Consider the following 17,459-nt stretch of genomic DNA (forward strand, 5'->3'; position numbering starts at 1 on the left):
CATTGTTACCCTTGTTTCTAAATACACTTTTATTGATACATACTAATTAGGTCAATCAAATAATTTAATAAAATGAAACACAAATTAAAATTAAAAAAAAATTATTTTCTATTTATTCTAATATGCATATTATTTAAAAACTAAAATGATTTTGCATAGTCAGAAAAATTAAAAAGTATTTGAACCTTAGATCCATATTTGCTTCTCAAATAAATTGCTACAAGTACCTAACGTATAAAAACTACCACTACCAATCACTGCAGTGCAAATAAAAAATAAATAAAAAAAAAGAAGTGCATCATTAGAATTGAAATTTTTAAAACATATAAGTAATTTTTTTTTTAACTTGTGTTGTCTTTTTCTTATAAAAAAGTAATTTTTAGTAAATGTATGTTTCGTATGTACAAGATAAATTTTTAAGTTAAATGATCCATTTGCTCCGTTTTTTCCTTGAATTTTTTAGTGTCAATAGGATAATGGAGTATTATGAAGACAATATTAGATAAAGTGGTTCTTGACAATTTTATTGGGTGGAAACTAACCACTTTTCCCCAAAATATCTGTTGAAGAAGATGTGCCTTTAATCTTCTCATGATTTCGATTTAAACTTTCAACTTGAAACTTTAAAACAAAACCTCATTCATTTAATTAAAAAAAATGATAATCTAGAAGAATAGATAGGTTGTTTTAATACTTGCTATTGAATGAGAAATTATATTAAATTAATGTAATCTGACTTTTTTTTTTTTTGGGCAAATGTTATGTTACATTCAACACCGATATTCACACCACATTAAGCACCGAACGGTGCGTTTTGAGCACACTATAAAAGGTCACTGTTGAACGCATGGCAAACAACACGCGTAGTTGAGACAACACACAGCAGCTCACAACACACGATTCTCCTTCTCACTCACACCAAATCTACACCTCAAGCCACAAACCTGACCAGCCAATTCTCCCACACCACTCTCTGTTTCGATCTTCGACTCTCCCTCACGGTGCCTCTGATCTTCGATTCTCCCTCACGGTGTCTCATTCCCTCGGCTGTGTGAGAAATAATTAATTCTTTGCCACTGATTTACCCAATCAAGCATTTGAATACACTGAAGCTTTGGCAGTTGACACACACTTCAGCTCAATTTCCCCATAAATGTATGTGGTCCATGTGTGGTCTTGTAATTTCACTTTCAATGAAATAAATCAATTTATAAAACTAATATTAATTATGTATGTCATCTTTCTGCTGCTTCATAACAATATTGAAATAAATCAATATACAACACATGGGCAGTAAAAAAAGGAGCAAGATGAGATGCGCGAGCGACAAGAGGCGAGAGAGAGAGAGAGAGAGACGACGAAGAAAGCACAAAGCGGTGAGATTTGCGTGAGAGTTGTGTGAGTTGCGCACGTTGTGTGAGATGTGGGCCACGGTGCGAGAATTTATTGTTAGTTGAAAACGCACCATTTGATGCTATGTGTGGTGTTTAAATGTGGTGTGAATCTCATTTTCATGTTACATTTCATGTAACATACACACTTCACAACATCCACACAAATTATGTGGGCTCATAATTTATGTGGTTGTTGTGGGATGTGTATGTTACATGAAATGTACCATAGGGCTCTTTTTTTTATAAAAAAAAAAAAATTCTGCATAGATTTTACATTGCACGAAAAGAGAGAGAGAGACGACGAAGAAAGTACAAAGCGGTGAGATTTGCGTGAGAGTTGTGTGAGTTGCGCACGTTGTGTGAGATGTGGGCCACGGTGCGAGAATTTATTGTTAGTTGAAAACGCACCATTCGATGCTATGTGTGGTGTTTAAATGTGGTGTGAATCTCATTTTCATGTTACATTTCATGTAACATACACACTTCACAACATCCACACAAATTATGTGGGCTCATAATTTATGTGGTTGTTGTGGGATGCGTATGTTACATGAAATGTACCATAGGGCTCTTTTTTTTAAAAAAAAAAAAAAATTCTGCATAGATTTCACATTGCACGAAAAGATTCTTGTTTAGTGGTCTTGACTTCGCTTGATGTCCACCTCCTGTTTTATTTCAGGCCAAGTGCTGCTCATCGGCCATGATTTTCATCTGGTACAATATTTCTTAGCCACTGCCACTGGGTCCACTATCTTTTTTTTTCATTTTGGCCTCACCCCTCACGCCTATTCGCTATTCCACCTACTTCAATTAATTAATAGTATTAAGCTGAGCAATGCGATTATATTTTCCACAATCCACATCAAGTGAATGCTGCATTATTATTTATTGAATTTATATATACATTGAAACGGCAATGTATCAGAGAAAGGAAACACACACGACCTACTGCTAGAGGCTAGAGCGTACAACCGGAAGGGAAATTAGATTAAACAAATTAAAAAAAAAACTCTGAGATTAAAAATTTTAAATTCTATGTAGAAAATTATAATATTGAATTTAAATCTGCAAACTGCATGGTTTCCCTTCGTTGTTGTTCCACTTGGAAGCCAACTGAGAGAGGGCTTTGGTAGAAGATCCATTTTCACTCAGCACCGCGGCGGCCGCATCTTTTAAGTCTTTCATTTTATTACGAACTTCTTTACCCTGTTCACCTTCCATTAGAGCTTTGACAACTTTAGCAATTTCATCTCTTCCCACGATCCCATTTTCATTAGCTTTTGGTCTCAAAGCCAATTTCACGTCCTCGGTGAGTATCACGGCATTCATCTTTTGCTCAGCATAAAGTGGCCAGGCTATCAGCGGCACCCCATTGACTACACTTTCGAGTACAGAGTTCCACCCACAGTGACATAGGAACCCTCCGGTGGAGCCATGGCTCAGCACTTGTGCCTGTGGTGCCCATGACGGAACCAACATCCCCCGCCCCTTGGTCCTGTCCAAGAACCCTTTTGGCAAAAAATCATAAGGGTCCTTATGACTGTTCACACTAAAAAACGTCGAATTAGCAGCATTGTTGGGGCTTCTCACGACCCACAAGAATCTTTGTTCGCTCATCTCCAACCCCAAGGCCAATTCATTCAACTGTTCACAGGAGAGGGTCCCACCACTGCCAAAAGAAACAAATAGAACCGAACCGAGTGGCTGATCATCTAACCACTTTAAACATCCCTCGTTCTTGGACTCGGCAGTCGAACCCGTTTTCACGAGCGGTCCGACCGGGTAAACCGGAGGTTTGCCGGGCTCATCCTGATGTTGTAAGGCCTTTAGAGCTCCTCCTTCCAGGTCCGTGAAGCTGTTTACGATAATACCCTCAGCCAGCTTATACCTTTTTGCGTGATGGAGGACCCATCGATAGGCCTCATTCTTCCGGTCTTGAACCGGGTCGAGCAAGTATCTGCCGTGGACGGGTATGCACCCGGGTATCTGAACGGGTTCAGACATGTCTCGGTACTCGCAATCGCGTGGAACCATTTGATCAAGCTTTTCAAGATGAAGAAACAAAGACAAGCACATAGCCGTGGAAGGGTAAAAAATGTAGGGCGAAATGTTAAATTCTTGAGCAACATCAAAAGCGTCGGTGCCAAAAAGATCGACGACCAAGGCCGCAACTGTAGCCTTGGCTACAAGCGACGTCAACTCTTGGCGAAGACAGGGTAGAGAGCGTAAGACGGTGAGAGAAATGACAGTCTCGGCTCTTGCGTCTTCTGCGACGTCGTTTAATGAAACGGGAAGAAAGACGGAGTTTATGGAACTAGGGAGAGACTCAAGGGTAGATTTTTGAGCTTCAGAGGGAGGGCCGTCCGAGGGGATAAAAAAAGTGACGAGAAAATGATGACGATGAACGAGTCGCTTTGCAAACTCGATGAGTGGGATGAGGTGACCCATACCCGGACTCGGTAATAGGACTATATGGGGTGCTGCTTGCGCTTGGAGTGTTTGTTCCATGGTATTGGAATTGGTGCCGGTGCTTGGTCAGGTAAAATCTTGTTAGTTTTGTGTGTATGGAGCAGAGTAGAAAGATGAAGCAGAGAGGGTGGGTTTAAATAAGTGGGGGAATTTTAATTTTGTTTGAGGTGTTGGTTGGTTTGTTTAATTGTTACTAACTTGTTATTGATTGATGCCGCCTACTTCTTCGTCTTCATTCGTTGGGAGTTGTCCAATTATTTATGGCCGATGCTTTCCCTCACTGTTTGACAATTTATCTTGTTAAAATTTGATGGCTCAATTTATTGGAATTTCTAGAAGACAATTATTTTCTAGCCAACTCCAAGTGTGCCATGTCCAGTGATGTCACTCCAACGTAATGCTTGTGTTATCGGTTTTTTTTTCTTTTAAATTTAGCACTCTCATCCAAGCTAGTAATATCAATACTTTTCTCTCCTTATACTAACTTTTTATTTTTATTTTTTATGTATATATATTTATAAAAATAAAAAATAAAAAATATTTATTTTTTAAATTAATTCATAATTAACATATATAGTATCTAATTAGAGGATATTAATTCTCTCAATTAGTTTTTTTTTTCCTCCTTCCTATGTTTTCCCTTCCAAACATCGAAAATTCTTCTTTTTTCTGTTGATTCTTTTCCCATGTAATCTTGACGTTCATGATTATCTTTTCATTTGTTTTCTCCACCACCAGCACCACAACCTTTTTAATTTGTCCACACTGTATTTTTCCTTTGTGCATGGACGGTCTTGATTTGTCCGTTGGGCGTTTTCGGCATCAGGCTTGTTGCCCTCGTCGTCGTCGTTTACGATGATTCAAAAAGCAGGTACGAGAAAAATATTGTCATAAATCTTTATTTAAATCATGACTGAATGTCATTTTGAACATTATTTATTTAGAAGCTCTTCGTATGAACTGATCTACGACGGGCCTCTAATATAATGTAGCTATCCAAAATTTATAATTATTGGATGCTCCGGTTCGTAATTTGTATCACGATAAATCAAGCAATTGAGTTCATTTTTCATAAATACCTTTTAACTATATTTATGCATTAATTAGTAAATCGCTTAGCCCGACTTTCATTAACACGTGTATCATGAAATAATGTTGAAGGAAGCTTCGCTACGTAGACGTAATAAACAACAGCCCATGCATCATTCTGTTATTATTAACCTATAATTCTTATGAACAAAAATATTGTAGATAATTGGTGGTTAATTTGCTCCAAAGAATTTGATCTAGTAATTTTCAAGTAGTTTTATTTAATTGTTTGCTCGAATTTGAGGATTAAAAATTAGTTTGGCATTCTTCACAAAATCATATATGTGTAATTTTTGTTAGAAATGTATCTAGTCATACAATAAGTGATTCATTATTCAAAACCGACGTAGCTAAAGAGCGAATAATGACATTTCAGTTTTTTGAAAAGTGCGGGATCTTAGCGCGATTCAAGCACTTCAATTTGCCTTAAAATTTCTGAAATAATTCAGAACATCTAAGTTCTGCTGCCCTTGATGCTAGCATGATGTAATTAGAATTACGGTTGGTGGATTGTAGGGTTCTGCCACTTTTAAGGAAATTTTGCTGAAATTTACGATGATGGCATTGATGATATCATAATGACAGCCAAGATAGTCTGATGATATCATAATGACAGCCAAGATAATCTAACTGTGGTATCCTACAACTCGTATCCACTTTAAAATCTTAATCTTTTTTTTTTTATAGTTTAATTAGTTATAATTAATTTTTCGTTTAAATCATAAGAGACTTGACGTTTCTCCATTTCAATGAAATATTGCATTCACCACATTTATCTAGCTAAATTTTTAAAATGTATGATATTTTCAATCAAAATTCCATTATCAGAATTTCTCATTTTATTCCTACTAAATTTTTAAAATGCCTAAATTATCCTTAATTATAATGTTAAAAATTAAAAATATAAAAGCCTAATTCCCAAATTGCATCAGCTACTTTCTCTGATGATCTCGCATAGCACCTGTTAGAACTGCGCGGCTAGTCTTTGTACAACACGAGCAATAGTCGTCCATCATTAGCCGCTCATCGATCTCGCCAAAAATGTCAAACCAGCAATAGCAGCAGTCGATCTTGTGGTAAATGAACCACCACCAGATCTTCGATCTTTTTGCTATTGTCACCAATCGCCGATTACGTTGATGATGATGAAGGTTATGGTTATTGTTAGTATTATGAATTAACAAAAACAACAATAAAAATAAATAGTACTAATAATGATTATTATTATTCCTACAATAAAAGTATTTTACTAATAATTCATTCAAGATAAAATAAACGTATCAATGATAATACAGTTTATTTTAATTATGATTTTAATTTCTACAGTTCAAATAAACATTTTGTTTTGATTACAATTCCAACATATTTCCATTTCTGTCAATTTCCATTATGTATGGGTAAACGTGCCATTTTTTTTTTGATGACATGAGACTATTGCTCAAATTACAACTCGTATTACATGAGAGTATAACTGATATGTACAATCATATATATATACTGAGACCTGTTGACATCAATGCTGATATGGCACCGCTCAGATTTTTTTAACCATCTCAAATATTCTAGGGAAGTATAACTGATATGTACAATCATATATATATATACTGAGACCTGTTGACATCAATGCTGATATGGCACCGCTCAGATTTTTTTAACTCTCTCAAAGATTCGAGGGAAGTATAACTGATATGTACAATCAGATATCTATATAGATATATACTGAGACCTGTTGACATCAATGCTGATATGGCACCGCTCAGATTTTTTTACCTCTCTCCAATATTTGAGGGAAGTATAACTGATATGTACAATCATATCTATATTTACTGAGACCTGTTGACATCAATGCTGATATGGCACCGCTCAGATTTTTTTAACTCTCTCAAATATTCGAGGGAAGTATAACTGATATGTACAATCATATATATATATATATATACTGAGACTTGTTGACATCAATGCTGATATGGCATCGCTCAGATTTTTTTAACTCTCTCAAATATTTGAGGGAAGTATAACTGATATGTACAATCATATATATATATATATATATATATACTGAGTCCTGTTGACATCAATGCTGATATGGCACCGCTCAGATTTTTTTAACCCTCTCAAATATTCGAGGGACGTCAACTCCCCGCCTGGGAGAAAGACTGCCTTCACTCAAGCTCTGAGGCTCCAAGGAAGGACATTTAAATTAAGAGTAATGATACAACTACAAACTCTTGTACAAACTTATTTTATACAAACTGACGTGGCATTAATTCATTGGTTGAATGAAAATATAAATTAATAAAAACAAATCATGTGAGCCAAGTGATATTTAATTCAACCAATCTTATCATGCCACATCAGTTTGTACAAAATAAGTTTGTACAAGAGTTTGTGACTGTATCATTACTCTTAAATTAAACCCCTGCAATGCGTCTGCGGAAACTCGAACCACTTCGCTCACATTTGTGAGGGAGTGGCTCTAGCCACTTGGGCTTAGCCCAAGTGGATGCGTAAACGTGCCATTAAACTAACTAATTTGATGGTTTTGACAACTAGAGCATCAATTCAGTGGGTGAGTTTCTGAACGATTTCCTCATCATCATCGGCAGCCTTGGATACAGCATCCTTCAGTTTGCTCGTGCTGCTCTCGATCTCGAACCTTGCCCCATTATCGGTTTGCAATAGACCATTACAACATTTGCAATCTCCTATCGCAATTGGTGGCTGATTGAAGAGCAGAGCGGTGAATGCGTAACATGCATGCATTAACAGTCTGGTCTTTTAATAGCCGTTTGAATTAGAACAGCCAATGATTCTTGTAGATCGTTCGATTCGAATATACCTTATACATTATTGACTATTGAGTGATGTCAGTTCAAACCCCCACACCCCTATTAAATTCAGTATCTCATACCTGCCCATTGGCTTCATTGGCACCACATTTTCAAACTCCCAAGTTTCATCACCAATTCATCTGACTATATGAACAGAAGTTAATCAAATATAATGAACCTCCATGCATGATTAGTTGACATTTAGTTTGATAAAAAGAAAACAAAGGGAGTTGTTGTACAGGAAAACTTGTATCAACACAAGTCGTGGACAGCAATAAACAGGGCAAAATGGTTAATTAATTAAATCGTTTTTATGATTAGGTCCACTTTCGGACCAAGTCAGAAAGCGATTTTGTTGATGACACTCCTCACCTAACGCCTTGGCCCATGGACGCTTCGATTATGATCTGGATCGCATCACGAATAAAAGGAAGACAGCGAGCGCGTGATTGTTTTGGAATTGGAAATCTTGTGTCCTGAGAATATAGTTTGTGCCTTGAGGAAGAATCCAAGAGCAGATTTTTTTATTTTGAATTCATATTGGAAAGACGAGTTTTGTGGCAAAATCAACGATTGATACTATCTGGGGCTTTGGGTCCGTGGATATGGCTAAGCTGATGAGTCAATTCAATTGTGTGTTGCCTCGGCTGCCTGAAGGAGAGGGGTAGCTGCCTGAAGGAGAGGGGTACCGATACATCATTGATAATTGAAAATGGAGATAAACATTTTAATTACTGTTCATTTAAGACAAAGGCAAAATTTCTATGGACCACCTCCAATCCACTTTTGTCTCCAATTTCGTTCAAATTTGGGGAACCTTAATGTTACCTAACAAAATATAAAATATAAACTATAGTGTGATGGGCGCAGTGTTGTTCGTTTGATTACTGTTACACAAATTTAACTATATTGCTGCAGCTCAAAGTGTTGAAATCTTGTTATTTAATTTATATTAGCAAAAGAAAAATTGGCAAGGAGAAGTAACAACGGAAAGGAAAAAGAAAGAAACATTAATGAAACAAAACCATAATTACTTATGGGCGCTATTTAGTTTTGATTCTTCCACTTGTGGACCAATTGAGAAAGTGTTTTTGTAGAAGATCCTCCATCACTTACCGCCGCAGCGGCGGCATCTTTAAGCCTGTTCATTCTATCGCGAATGATTACCCCGTCCTCCCCATGCATTAGACCTTTGATAACCTTAGCAATCTCCTCTCTTCTGATTAGACCATTTTCGTATTCAGGTGGTCTCAATGCAACATTTAAATCCTCTGATAAAATTACAGCATTCAACCGCTGCTCCGCATAAAGAGGCCAAGCTATTAAAGGCACGCCATGCACAATACTCTCCAGTGTCGAATTCCAACCACAATGTGTTAGAAACCCACCAGTCGAGGGATGGCCCAAGACCTCGACTTGGGGTGCCCAAGATGGGACAACAAGCCCTTGCTCTTTGGTCCTATCCAAGAACCCAGTCGGTAAAAAACCAAATGGGTCTGTTTTACTGTGGACATCAAAAAATGACCCACTGGCAGACTTATCATCAGGACTTTTTACGACCCACAAAAATTGTTGCTCGCTCAATTCCAAGCCTAGGGCCAATTCCTCGAGTTGGTCGTATGAGAGCGTGCCGCCACTACCAAATGAGACAAACAAGACAGAGCCGCTTGCCTGATTATCCAGCCATCTGATACACATACACTGATGAGACTCAGAACCGTCAACTAATTCACCGTCGGAAACAGTTCGAATGATTGGACCAATCGGGTAAATGGACCGCATGCTGGGCTCCTCTTGTAAAGCTTTGATAACTCCCGGTTCCAATTCCATGAAGGTATTTATCAGGATACCGTCAGCTAAACTGTACCGTTTCCGGATCTGAATCATGAATCTGTAGGCGTCGTTTTTCCGGTCTTGCAGTGGGTCTGGAAAATCTCTTCCGTGAATAGGGATGGTGAATCCCGGTAACTTAAGGGGCTGCTCCATGTCTCTGACTTCACAGGAAATCACCTCATCTAGCTTTGGCATGTAATGCAACAACGACAAAGACAGAGCATTTGTTAAGAAATATAAGTACGATGGAACATAAAATTCCCTGGCAACATCAAAAACATCTGTGCCGAAGGGGTCGACAACCAAAGCCATAAGGTGTGTACTTGCAACTAATGACTTGAAAACATCCCGAACTGAAGAAAGAGAGCGCTTGATTGCGAGGACGATTTGGATTTCAGCTTTCACATCTTCCTCGAAATTAACCGGAGGAAGAAGAACATGGTTGATATGCTCGGGCAGGCCTTGGAGGACGGAGGTTATGGCCTTTGAGGGTGGTCCGATTGTGGGAACCAGAAAGGTGACTGAAATATCATGGCGAAGAACAAGTTGTTTAGCTAATTCAACATGTGGGATGAGGTGACCCATCCCTGGACTCGGCATGCAAGCTACATGGTGTTTCACCTGTGCCATGAGCGATATCAAATTCAATTCGATGGGAAAATAATTTTTTAAAAAAAATTGGTTTGCTAGATGCTTCTTCTCCCTTCAGATTAAAAGTTCAAACAACAGGGTGGCGTTCTTGGAAGCTGAGAGCTTTGGTAGTTAAATACACTGGACCCCCTAATTTGTTCGTTCGTCTTATAAGTCAAGGGTGCAACGTACATCAATCAGTGAGTTTTGTTTGTTTGCGACCCCGTCTCAAATTGACAAATTCTCAATCTCAACTCCTCTGACCAAAAAATTGTGATTCCTTTTTTTTAAAAAAAAAAAAAAAATTATCATAACCATCCACTAATAGTAATGTTGACTCTCTCTAATTGGCCGCTCAAACATTATATTTAAAATTAGCGACTGACTTGTCGAGTTACATGATTGAGATATTCTTTTCTTTACAATTCCCTCTTCCTCATGGATGGCTTTTGGATTATTTTCATTGAGATCAATTTTCTCAGGGGTAGGTAAATGAATTGAAAGCCTTAGGGAACAAAAGACAGAGACAGTCAGTCAACTAAAATATATTTTACCTAATAAAACATATTGGAATATCTATTTATTTTGACTGAAAATGATTCTGAACCTTTTAGTTTTCAACTTTCTACACCTCCATACCTTATAAAATATATTGGGCCGTTCTCGGAATCATCCGCCCTAGTCCAACATAAAAGCCTATGTCTGAGTTTAACAAGAGTATGATATATTATAGGGATATTATCATTCGTATACTTTATAAATACTCTGTTATAAAAAATATTATAATATTTTGAGGGTGTATCAATTATTCATCCTAAATTGACAAAAGTTATCTGCCGACCACCAAACCGTTAGCTGTCGTTTGAAAGTTAATGGAATAATAGTGAATTGATGATTTTATCCTTAAAAATTATCACTTGTATACCCTTAAATTATTTTATTATCACTTGTATACCTTTAAATTATCACTTGTATTATATGAAAATATCAAATTACCCTTCTGGCGTTATCCTATTTAAACGACAACTAATAGTTTGGTGGACGGCAGATATATTTTATCAACTTAGGGTGGACGATTGATACACTATCAAAGTGTTGTATTTTTTATAATAGAACATCTACAGGATATATAAATGATAATTTCCCTATTTTATATCAGCCCTCGATTTTTTACTTTATTCAGAATTACCCTTATGAAAAAACTATTATTTATTTTATTTAATCTTATTCTCTTTTCCCCATAGCTTGACGATCACTCCGGCTACATATATTCATAAACAAGAAGTTTAAATTTATCATCACCACTACCACATTTTTTTTTTACCATCAACCATCACTTCTACCAACATAATGATGAATTTCATTATTAAGTTTTTGTTAAATTTTATAAAAACTAGTGGACTTTATTGTTATTGATGATATTGGTTTTGATTTTGTATGATAATCTAAAATTTTATTTTATTTTAATTTAGAGTTTGTTCAGGAGTTGGTTTTTAATTTAAATTATGAATAACTTGAAAAAGGAAAGAAATGATCGAGTATTGTAAGAGTATGGTAGGGAAGAAAAATATTAATTTTTTTTAATTTTTAAATAGGAATAATTCTAGAATAAATAATATTAATTGAAAGGTGGGGCTAAAAAGATAAAATGGGGGGTTAACTTAAATATGACCAATCGTTTAATAATAACCCGAACCGGATCTCTTCATAAAGCATTCAGATTGGCACGTGAATCAAGCCAATACTTGGAGCTCCGTAGAAAGAAGAAGAAGAATCCTGGGATCGTTAGTATTGAAGAAGAAAGATGATATACCGTAAGTGGAGTCTGCTAACGGGTCCAGTGACCATCTTGGGCGGAATTGTGGGCGCCATAGTCGTCTCCACCTACGCCTTCGTTGACAGCGTATGTTCTTTTCCCCTGTTTTTAAACCCTTGCTTTAAGATCTATTTATGGATATTTCTATTAGTGTGCGTTATTTGCAATCTGGTGATATTTACTTCTGATTTAACAGGATATCATTTACGAGAAAGTTAAGGGTTTGGAGCCTTTGTATCAAATTGTTAATTTTGGGTTGATGAATCGTACAATTATTGATCCAATGTAGTAAACAAATAATTATTAAAAAAAAAAAAAGGAAAGGCATGTTAATTGTAGTTTTCAAACTATTTATTTGTAAATTATTTGTTCTCAGGTTTTCATTTGTTTGATGATAAACTTGGTTATGTGGTCATTTTGCTAGAAAGGAATTCAATTAGCAATTTCATGATTCATGGTGCCACCGAATATAACTGTAACCGTTGTCAGAATTGATGATCTAATTAGAGAAGTCATTCAAGGCTTCTGTGGATGTCACTATTCTATTCATTTAACTTTTAGTGCTGATTAGGCTTCCATTCTTGTTATCTTCCTGGTTTTGCTGCATTAGATCTATGTTCCTTAATCATATAAAAAACTGTAGTCCAACTTTGATATGATGAATTTGAATAATATGTAAGCTCTGAGTATCTCTTGTTTGTTTATTCGGTTTCATTCCCATAAAAGTCCTGCTTTGGTTTCTGTGTACTATTATTATTATGGCTGGACTCTATTGAAAAGCTACTTAATATTGTCATAAGGGTTCTGCTCTATCTAATATCTGGTCAATGTCTTCGTTTATTCCAGGACTCGTTCGTCAAACAGGAGCAGAAGAAGTCAGATGCATCATCAACCAAGTAGAATGAAGAGGGTATGTGGGGAATGAATAGTTGCATGCTGGATGTGGTTCCAAATCTGTGTGATGTCCCGCTTTGTCATGTATTTTGGAGCAAAAGAATTTTAACTTGCTGGTTGGATTATGAATTTTTAGTTTAAGAAATGTTGAAATAATGACATTGGACCCTTTAATAACCCAATTCCAAGGTTCTTGAAAGTTGAATTTCAAAATTGCCGTATGCTTTTTTGCACACTAGTCATGAGTGTGAGATTTCAATTTTCAAGGAGGTTTCTACTTTCTAGCTCCTGGCGGTCAAGATTGTTTTGCCTGTACTAGTTCCTCTGCAGTGCAAATTTATGTCAATACCTTTTTGTGGTGGATACAGAGTTTAGGGAACGCATTTACGAGGTTATGAGAACTTAAATGAGTAATTAAGATGGATCTTTCACAGTTGATATTAGTCCCTATAATTTGATCGTGTGGACAGGTCCTAACTACAATATGGAGAGTGTTTCCTTTGTTCTCATCTCTCAATGAAATAGCAGATAAAATAGCAGAATGGTTGGTAAGCTTCAACGGCAGTGAATGTGTGCCAGGCTTGGCATTGTATTTGACGGTAATTATAAAGAGCATCATTATGCATTCAACGGAAGTCTGCAGACTCGCCACTTTGATGTGACAATTGCAATATAACATGGATCACTGTTAGGCTAGAGGAGCATCTTGTTCTTTTAATAATTGTTAATTGACTGTCTAGAACGGCTGAACTGATGTGGATACATAATACATTTCCGGAAAATTTGGTCACACGGCTAATGAACTTAAAGTTGTAATAAAATTAGATAATTACATAATTTTGTTTCGCAAGTATTTGTGCTTCCAACCCTAGCTAATTTCGTAGTCGTAGGGCCTCCATGTAACTTTAGGAACAAAAGAACTCCCGAGTAAAACAACATAGCCCGTAGAGGGATGTCCGACGCCAACGTTGCCTCCACCGAGCACTTCATACCCCAGATAAGCAAAAGCCTAATAAATTATTAATCATCCATTGATTCCATCAACCATCATCTCCATCAACAAATCATTCCAAGAGTCAATTGGCCCGGGCAAGCACCAATGTAGACAATCATTCTGAACTTTAGCATTCTTATCCTTGGCAAATGGCTGGAATTGCCGATATGGCCCTGGGTGCCCATCAGGCCTCAGTAATGAAAGGCTAGTGGTATCTAATAACTTCAAAGTCACTCCCTTTTCAGCTCCTATGCCCGTGGCCTTACCAAATTCTTCCAATTCAATATCACGCATTGTACAATCTATGTCTCTCATTTCCACTTCACCTTCTTTGAAGGGTACGCTCCTATTACAAGTCCCTCCACTGAACCATTCACCATTCTCGAAGTGGTCAGGCGTTGTCGTTCTGAGGAAAACAAATGCCTTCTGGTCCAATCTGGTGACAAAGCTAAGAACTAGCTGGAGTGCTTTCCGATACGCATAGTCAAATCCCAACTCTGTTAAATTCTTCCCAGGACAGTAATGACAGCCTTTTACTGTGTTGTTCTCGTGATATATGGCTGTTTTGAGAAACCATTTCCCACCAGCAATCACCACATAATCAAAGTTCTTGTATTGTTCCGTCCATTTCGTATCAAGTTCATCAAGATATAGCCGGATTTCTGATGAGGAAACACCATTAATGTCTTCAAAAACTTCAGCCTTTAAAAGGAATGGGGTCCAAACAACTGAAAGAGTAAAGTTGTAAGAGGGGAACTGCCATCTTTTGGATCTATATTCCTCATCATGGTAAACCTCGACAGCTTGTTCCACCTGCAGGAGTGGGACATAATAACTGATATTCATTCAATAATACCGAGACTAAAACTTTTTAAGACTGGCAGAGTACAATGCAACAGAACAAAACACAACAACGGCAAAGAGCTAGATCAACTTGTCAGGTTCAGGTTGTGATGCCAGAACTTTTAGTTCGCTGTGGGTTCTGCGTGGGGTCTAGATGTGGGTCTTATATCTGAAGATTCACAGCCTGTCTGCCACCATTTTTAAAATTTAATACCAATCTACTTTTACAAGTAACTTGACAACTACGTTTCTTCATATGAACGGAAAATAATTATTTACAATGAGAATCAAATTACTATTAATGAAAAAAAAAGTGCAACAATTACAGTGATAACCAGCCAGAAATTTTGTATCAAACAACAATCAGTGTTCTGGAAAAAAAAAAGAGAAATGAAAATTGAAACAAACAGATTCTTGTCATGGCTGGTTGGTACCAGCTTGGAAAGGTCTGGATAACTCTTTACAAAAGCAGTTGGCTAACAATAAAAGTGGCAGCTGTCCTTCATAACATAATGAAATTAAGAATCTCCAACTGAGAAAGCTGCAAAGAAGATAAACCAACATGGGAGACCTGCCTCACAACCCCTTAACTCTTGTGCACCTAATTTGGCAATGCAGCCTAAAGTTCAAATCTCACGGTGGTTTAGAAGCTAGTTTCAGGAGATGGCACTACAGCATTTAATAAATTCTATTCCCAAATAATGTTTGTTGTAAAATAATAAAAAAACAAAACTTCTGTGTAAAAGGAGATTGATTATAAGAATTTTGATCGCTTAAATTGAGGAATCTCCTTTTGTGTGAGTACATTTGCCTATGACGAAAAACAAATGAATGATTATGATCAATTATCATCTCAGCTTTCACATGCAGGAAGTAGATGTACATGTACTGTCAACAGTTATGTGAGTTAAAATGACATATAGCTGGAACTTTTACTTTACTTGCAAGCTAAACTTAGTTTTGACTGATGTTAGAGTTGAAAAGAGAAGCAAAGGAATTCGTATACTAAACAATTTGCCAAACTTTTGTTGCAATTTCTGAAAAATGAACATTTACCTGACTGAGAATGCAAAGCAATGACTGGACATGGTTACGAGAAATAGAATCACCGATAAAGGCCCACCATTTATTCCTCATAAAATTAAGAAATCTCTCAGGATTAAACCTGGGCAATTCACAGTCCCTCGGATTCCACCTCCAGTACAAGTAGCCAGAATCAGGCCTCCCATTTCTCATGCAATTCTGATGACCTTCAATTGCATGACAGGTAACATTGCTGTAAATCGGACCAGATGGGTCCGGATCCATTCTCCCGTAAACAGATCACATTTTTCTGAAACCACATTTTATATATCTTAATTAAATCAGAACCAGAATATGGGAAACTTTTACACATTTAAGAACTAAAAAAAAATCCAGGCACAATACAAATCATTACTCTAAATTTAGAAACTAAAAATAAAGAAAAGAAAAAGCTAATAACAAATGAAATTGCAATAAAGAAACAGAAAAAAATGGAAGAAAGTGCAAAAATTTCCTTTCATTTAGAGCAAAAGTACATGCCCAGTTCGTAACTTTTGATTTGCAATTTTCTTTTACGTCCAAAAGAAGGGGGGGAAAAAAACTTACCTTGATTTGATGATATGTGGGTTTCATTTGGGTGAAAATCAGCAGAAAGGGGGTTTATGGGAGGCGCTGAAGGCACAGGAGGACCTGTATTGGCCTCTTCAACATGTATCTGAGTCTGCTGTGATTCAAAATTAACAGACGAAAATCTAATTGAATCCGAAACGAAGAGGCGAAACGCCAGGCCCAGTAACACAAACGAGACTGCAAACTTTACGAAGACATGATTGTGTTTGTTTTTATAAAGTGATAATGGGTTCGAATCAAACCTCATTTCTTTTACCATTTGGTGTATAACCTGAGACACCAATAAAATCTCTGTTTTTGACGCGAGACAGAGAGAGAGAGGTATTGAGAAACAAGTGTTCCTCGCAACAACCCAAGCGTTGTTAAAGCACGAAATGCTCAGACTGATTAATGATTGATTCATGAGGTAGATAAACGGTGTGATTATCTACCTGATTTTGCTAACGACAAAGGAGTGACCTCTGTTTCTGTTGTTATCATCATGCTCAACAATTAATAATTAATGTTTGATTCTTGGGAGCTTATTGGTAAATTTACAGGAAACATAAATTTAGCTTCATGTTAAAGTTTTTCTTTCTTTTGTACATCTCAATATTAACAATTTGACGTAATTCAGAGATTTGGCATGAGGTATCTAATTCCATAACTAGAAGAAAATTGACATACTAATGCTGTAATACACATACTATTGGATGATTCCTGAGTTCAAATGACAATAGCTTTTGGTCATACTATCCCGAAAGTAAATTAGAAAAATGAAACAAAGAGGACAAAAAATGGGCAATGTAATATACAGGGAACATATATATTAGTGGAAAGAATATGTGTCCGGAATCTGAAATTTGAAAGATAATATAATTTGTTTGTTGTCTGATGCTTTAGCTCCAGCCTCCAAGTTGGTAGTAAACAAATTTACATCTATTGCACATGGCCTGCTCTCATCCTCACACCTTAGATCTAATTTCTATTATGTGGATAGATATTATGATATCGAATTTTGATTTAGGATGCCA

At 36.6% G+C, this 17,459-nt stretch overlaps 3 protein-coding genes across 3 annotated transcripts; all 3 read right to left on the reverse strand.

The window, feature by feature from the left end:
- Positions 1-2,256: 2,256 nt before the first annotated feature.
- LOC102613236 (hydroquinone glucosyltransferase) lies at positions 2,257-4,081 on the reverse strand. The gene has a single exon (XM_006491180.4). The coding sequence runs from the start codon at positions 3,900-3,902 to the stop codon at positions 2,454-2,456; it is 1,449 nt and encodes a 482-aa protein (XP_006491243.2). The 5' UTR covers positions 3,903-4,081; the 3' UTR covers positions 2,257-2,453.
- Positions 4,082-8,708: 4,627 nt separating this feature from the next.
- Positions 8,709-10,386, reverse strand: LOC127901498 (hydroquinone glucosyltransferase-like). The gene has a single exon (XM_052438954.1). It carries the CDS (start codon positions 10,244-10,246, stop codon positions 8,831-8,833), a length of 1,416 nt encoding a protein of 471 aa, XP_052294914.1. The 5' UTR covers positions 10,247-10,386; the 3' UTR covers positions 8,709-8,830.
- Positions 10,387-13,644: 3,258 nt separating this feature from the next.
- Positions 13,645-17,127, reverse strand: LOC102612626 (protein trichome birefringence-like 25). The gene is made up of 3 exons (XM_006491178.4): positions 16,423-17,127; positions 15,850-16,126; positions 13,645-14,763 (listed from the first exon to the last, which is right to left on the reverse strand). The coding sequence occupies exons 2-3, from the start codon at positions 16,099-16,101 to the stop codon at positions 13,981-13,983; spliced, it is 1,035 nt and encodes a 344-aa protein (XP_006491241.2). The 5' UTR covers positions 16,102-16,126; positions 16,423-17,127; the 3' UTR covers positions 13,645-13,980.
- Between the last annotated feature and the right edge of the window lie 332 nt (positions 17,128-17,459).

The sequence above is a fragment of the Citrus sinensis genome, chromosome 3 (genome assembly GCF_022201045.2).
Source record: "Citrus sinensis cultivar Valencia sweet orange chromosome 3, DVS_A1.0, whole genome shotgun sequence".
NCBI lineage: Eukaryota > Viridiplantae > Streptophyta > Magnoliopsida > Sapindales > Rutaceae > Citrus > Citrus sinensis.

What these genes read in the sequence shown, in the direction of transcription:
- LOC127901498 (XM_052438954.1), bottom strand. Translation starts at nt 10,246, where the DNA reads ATGGCACAGGTGAAACACCATGTAGCTTGCATGCCGAGTCCAGGGATG.
- LOC102613236 (XM_006491180.4), bottom strand. Translation starts at nt 3,902, where the DNA reads ATGGAACAAACACTCCAAGCGCAAGCAGCACCCCATATAGTCCTATTA.
- LOC102612626 (XM_006491178.4), bottom strand. Translation starts at nt 16,101, where the DNA reads ATGGATCCGGACCCATCTGGTCCGATTTACAGCAATGTTACCTGTCAT. An exon ending in TGCTTTGCATTCTCAGTCAG is followed by an intron (nt 14,764 to 15,849) that starts GTAAATGTTCAT and finishes CCACTCCTGCAG; the next exon opens with GTGGAACAAGCTGTCGAGGT.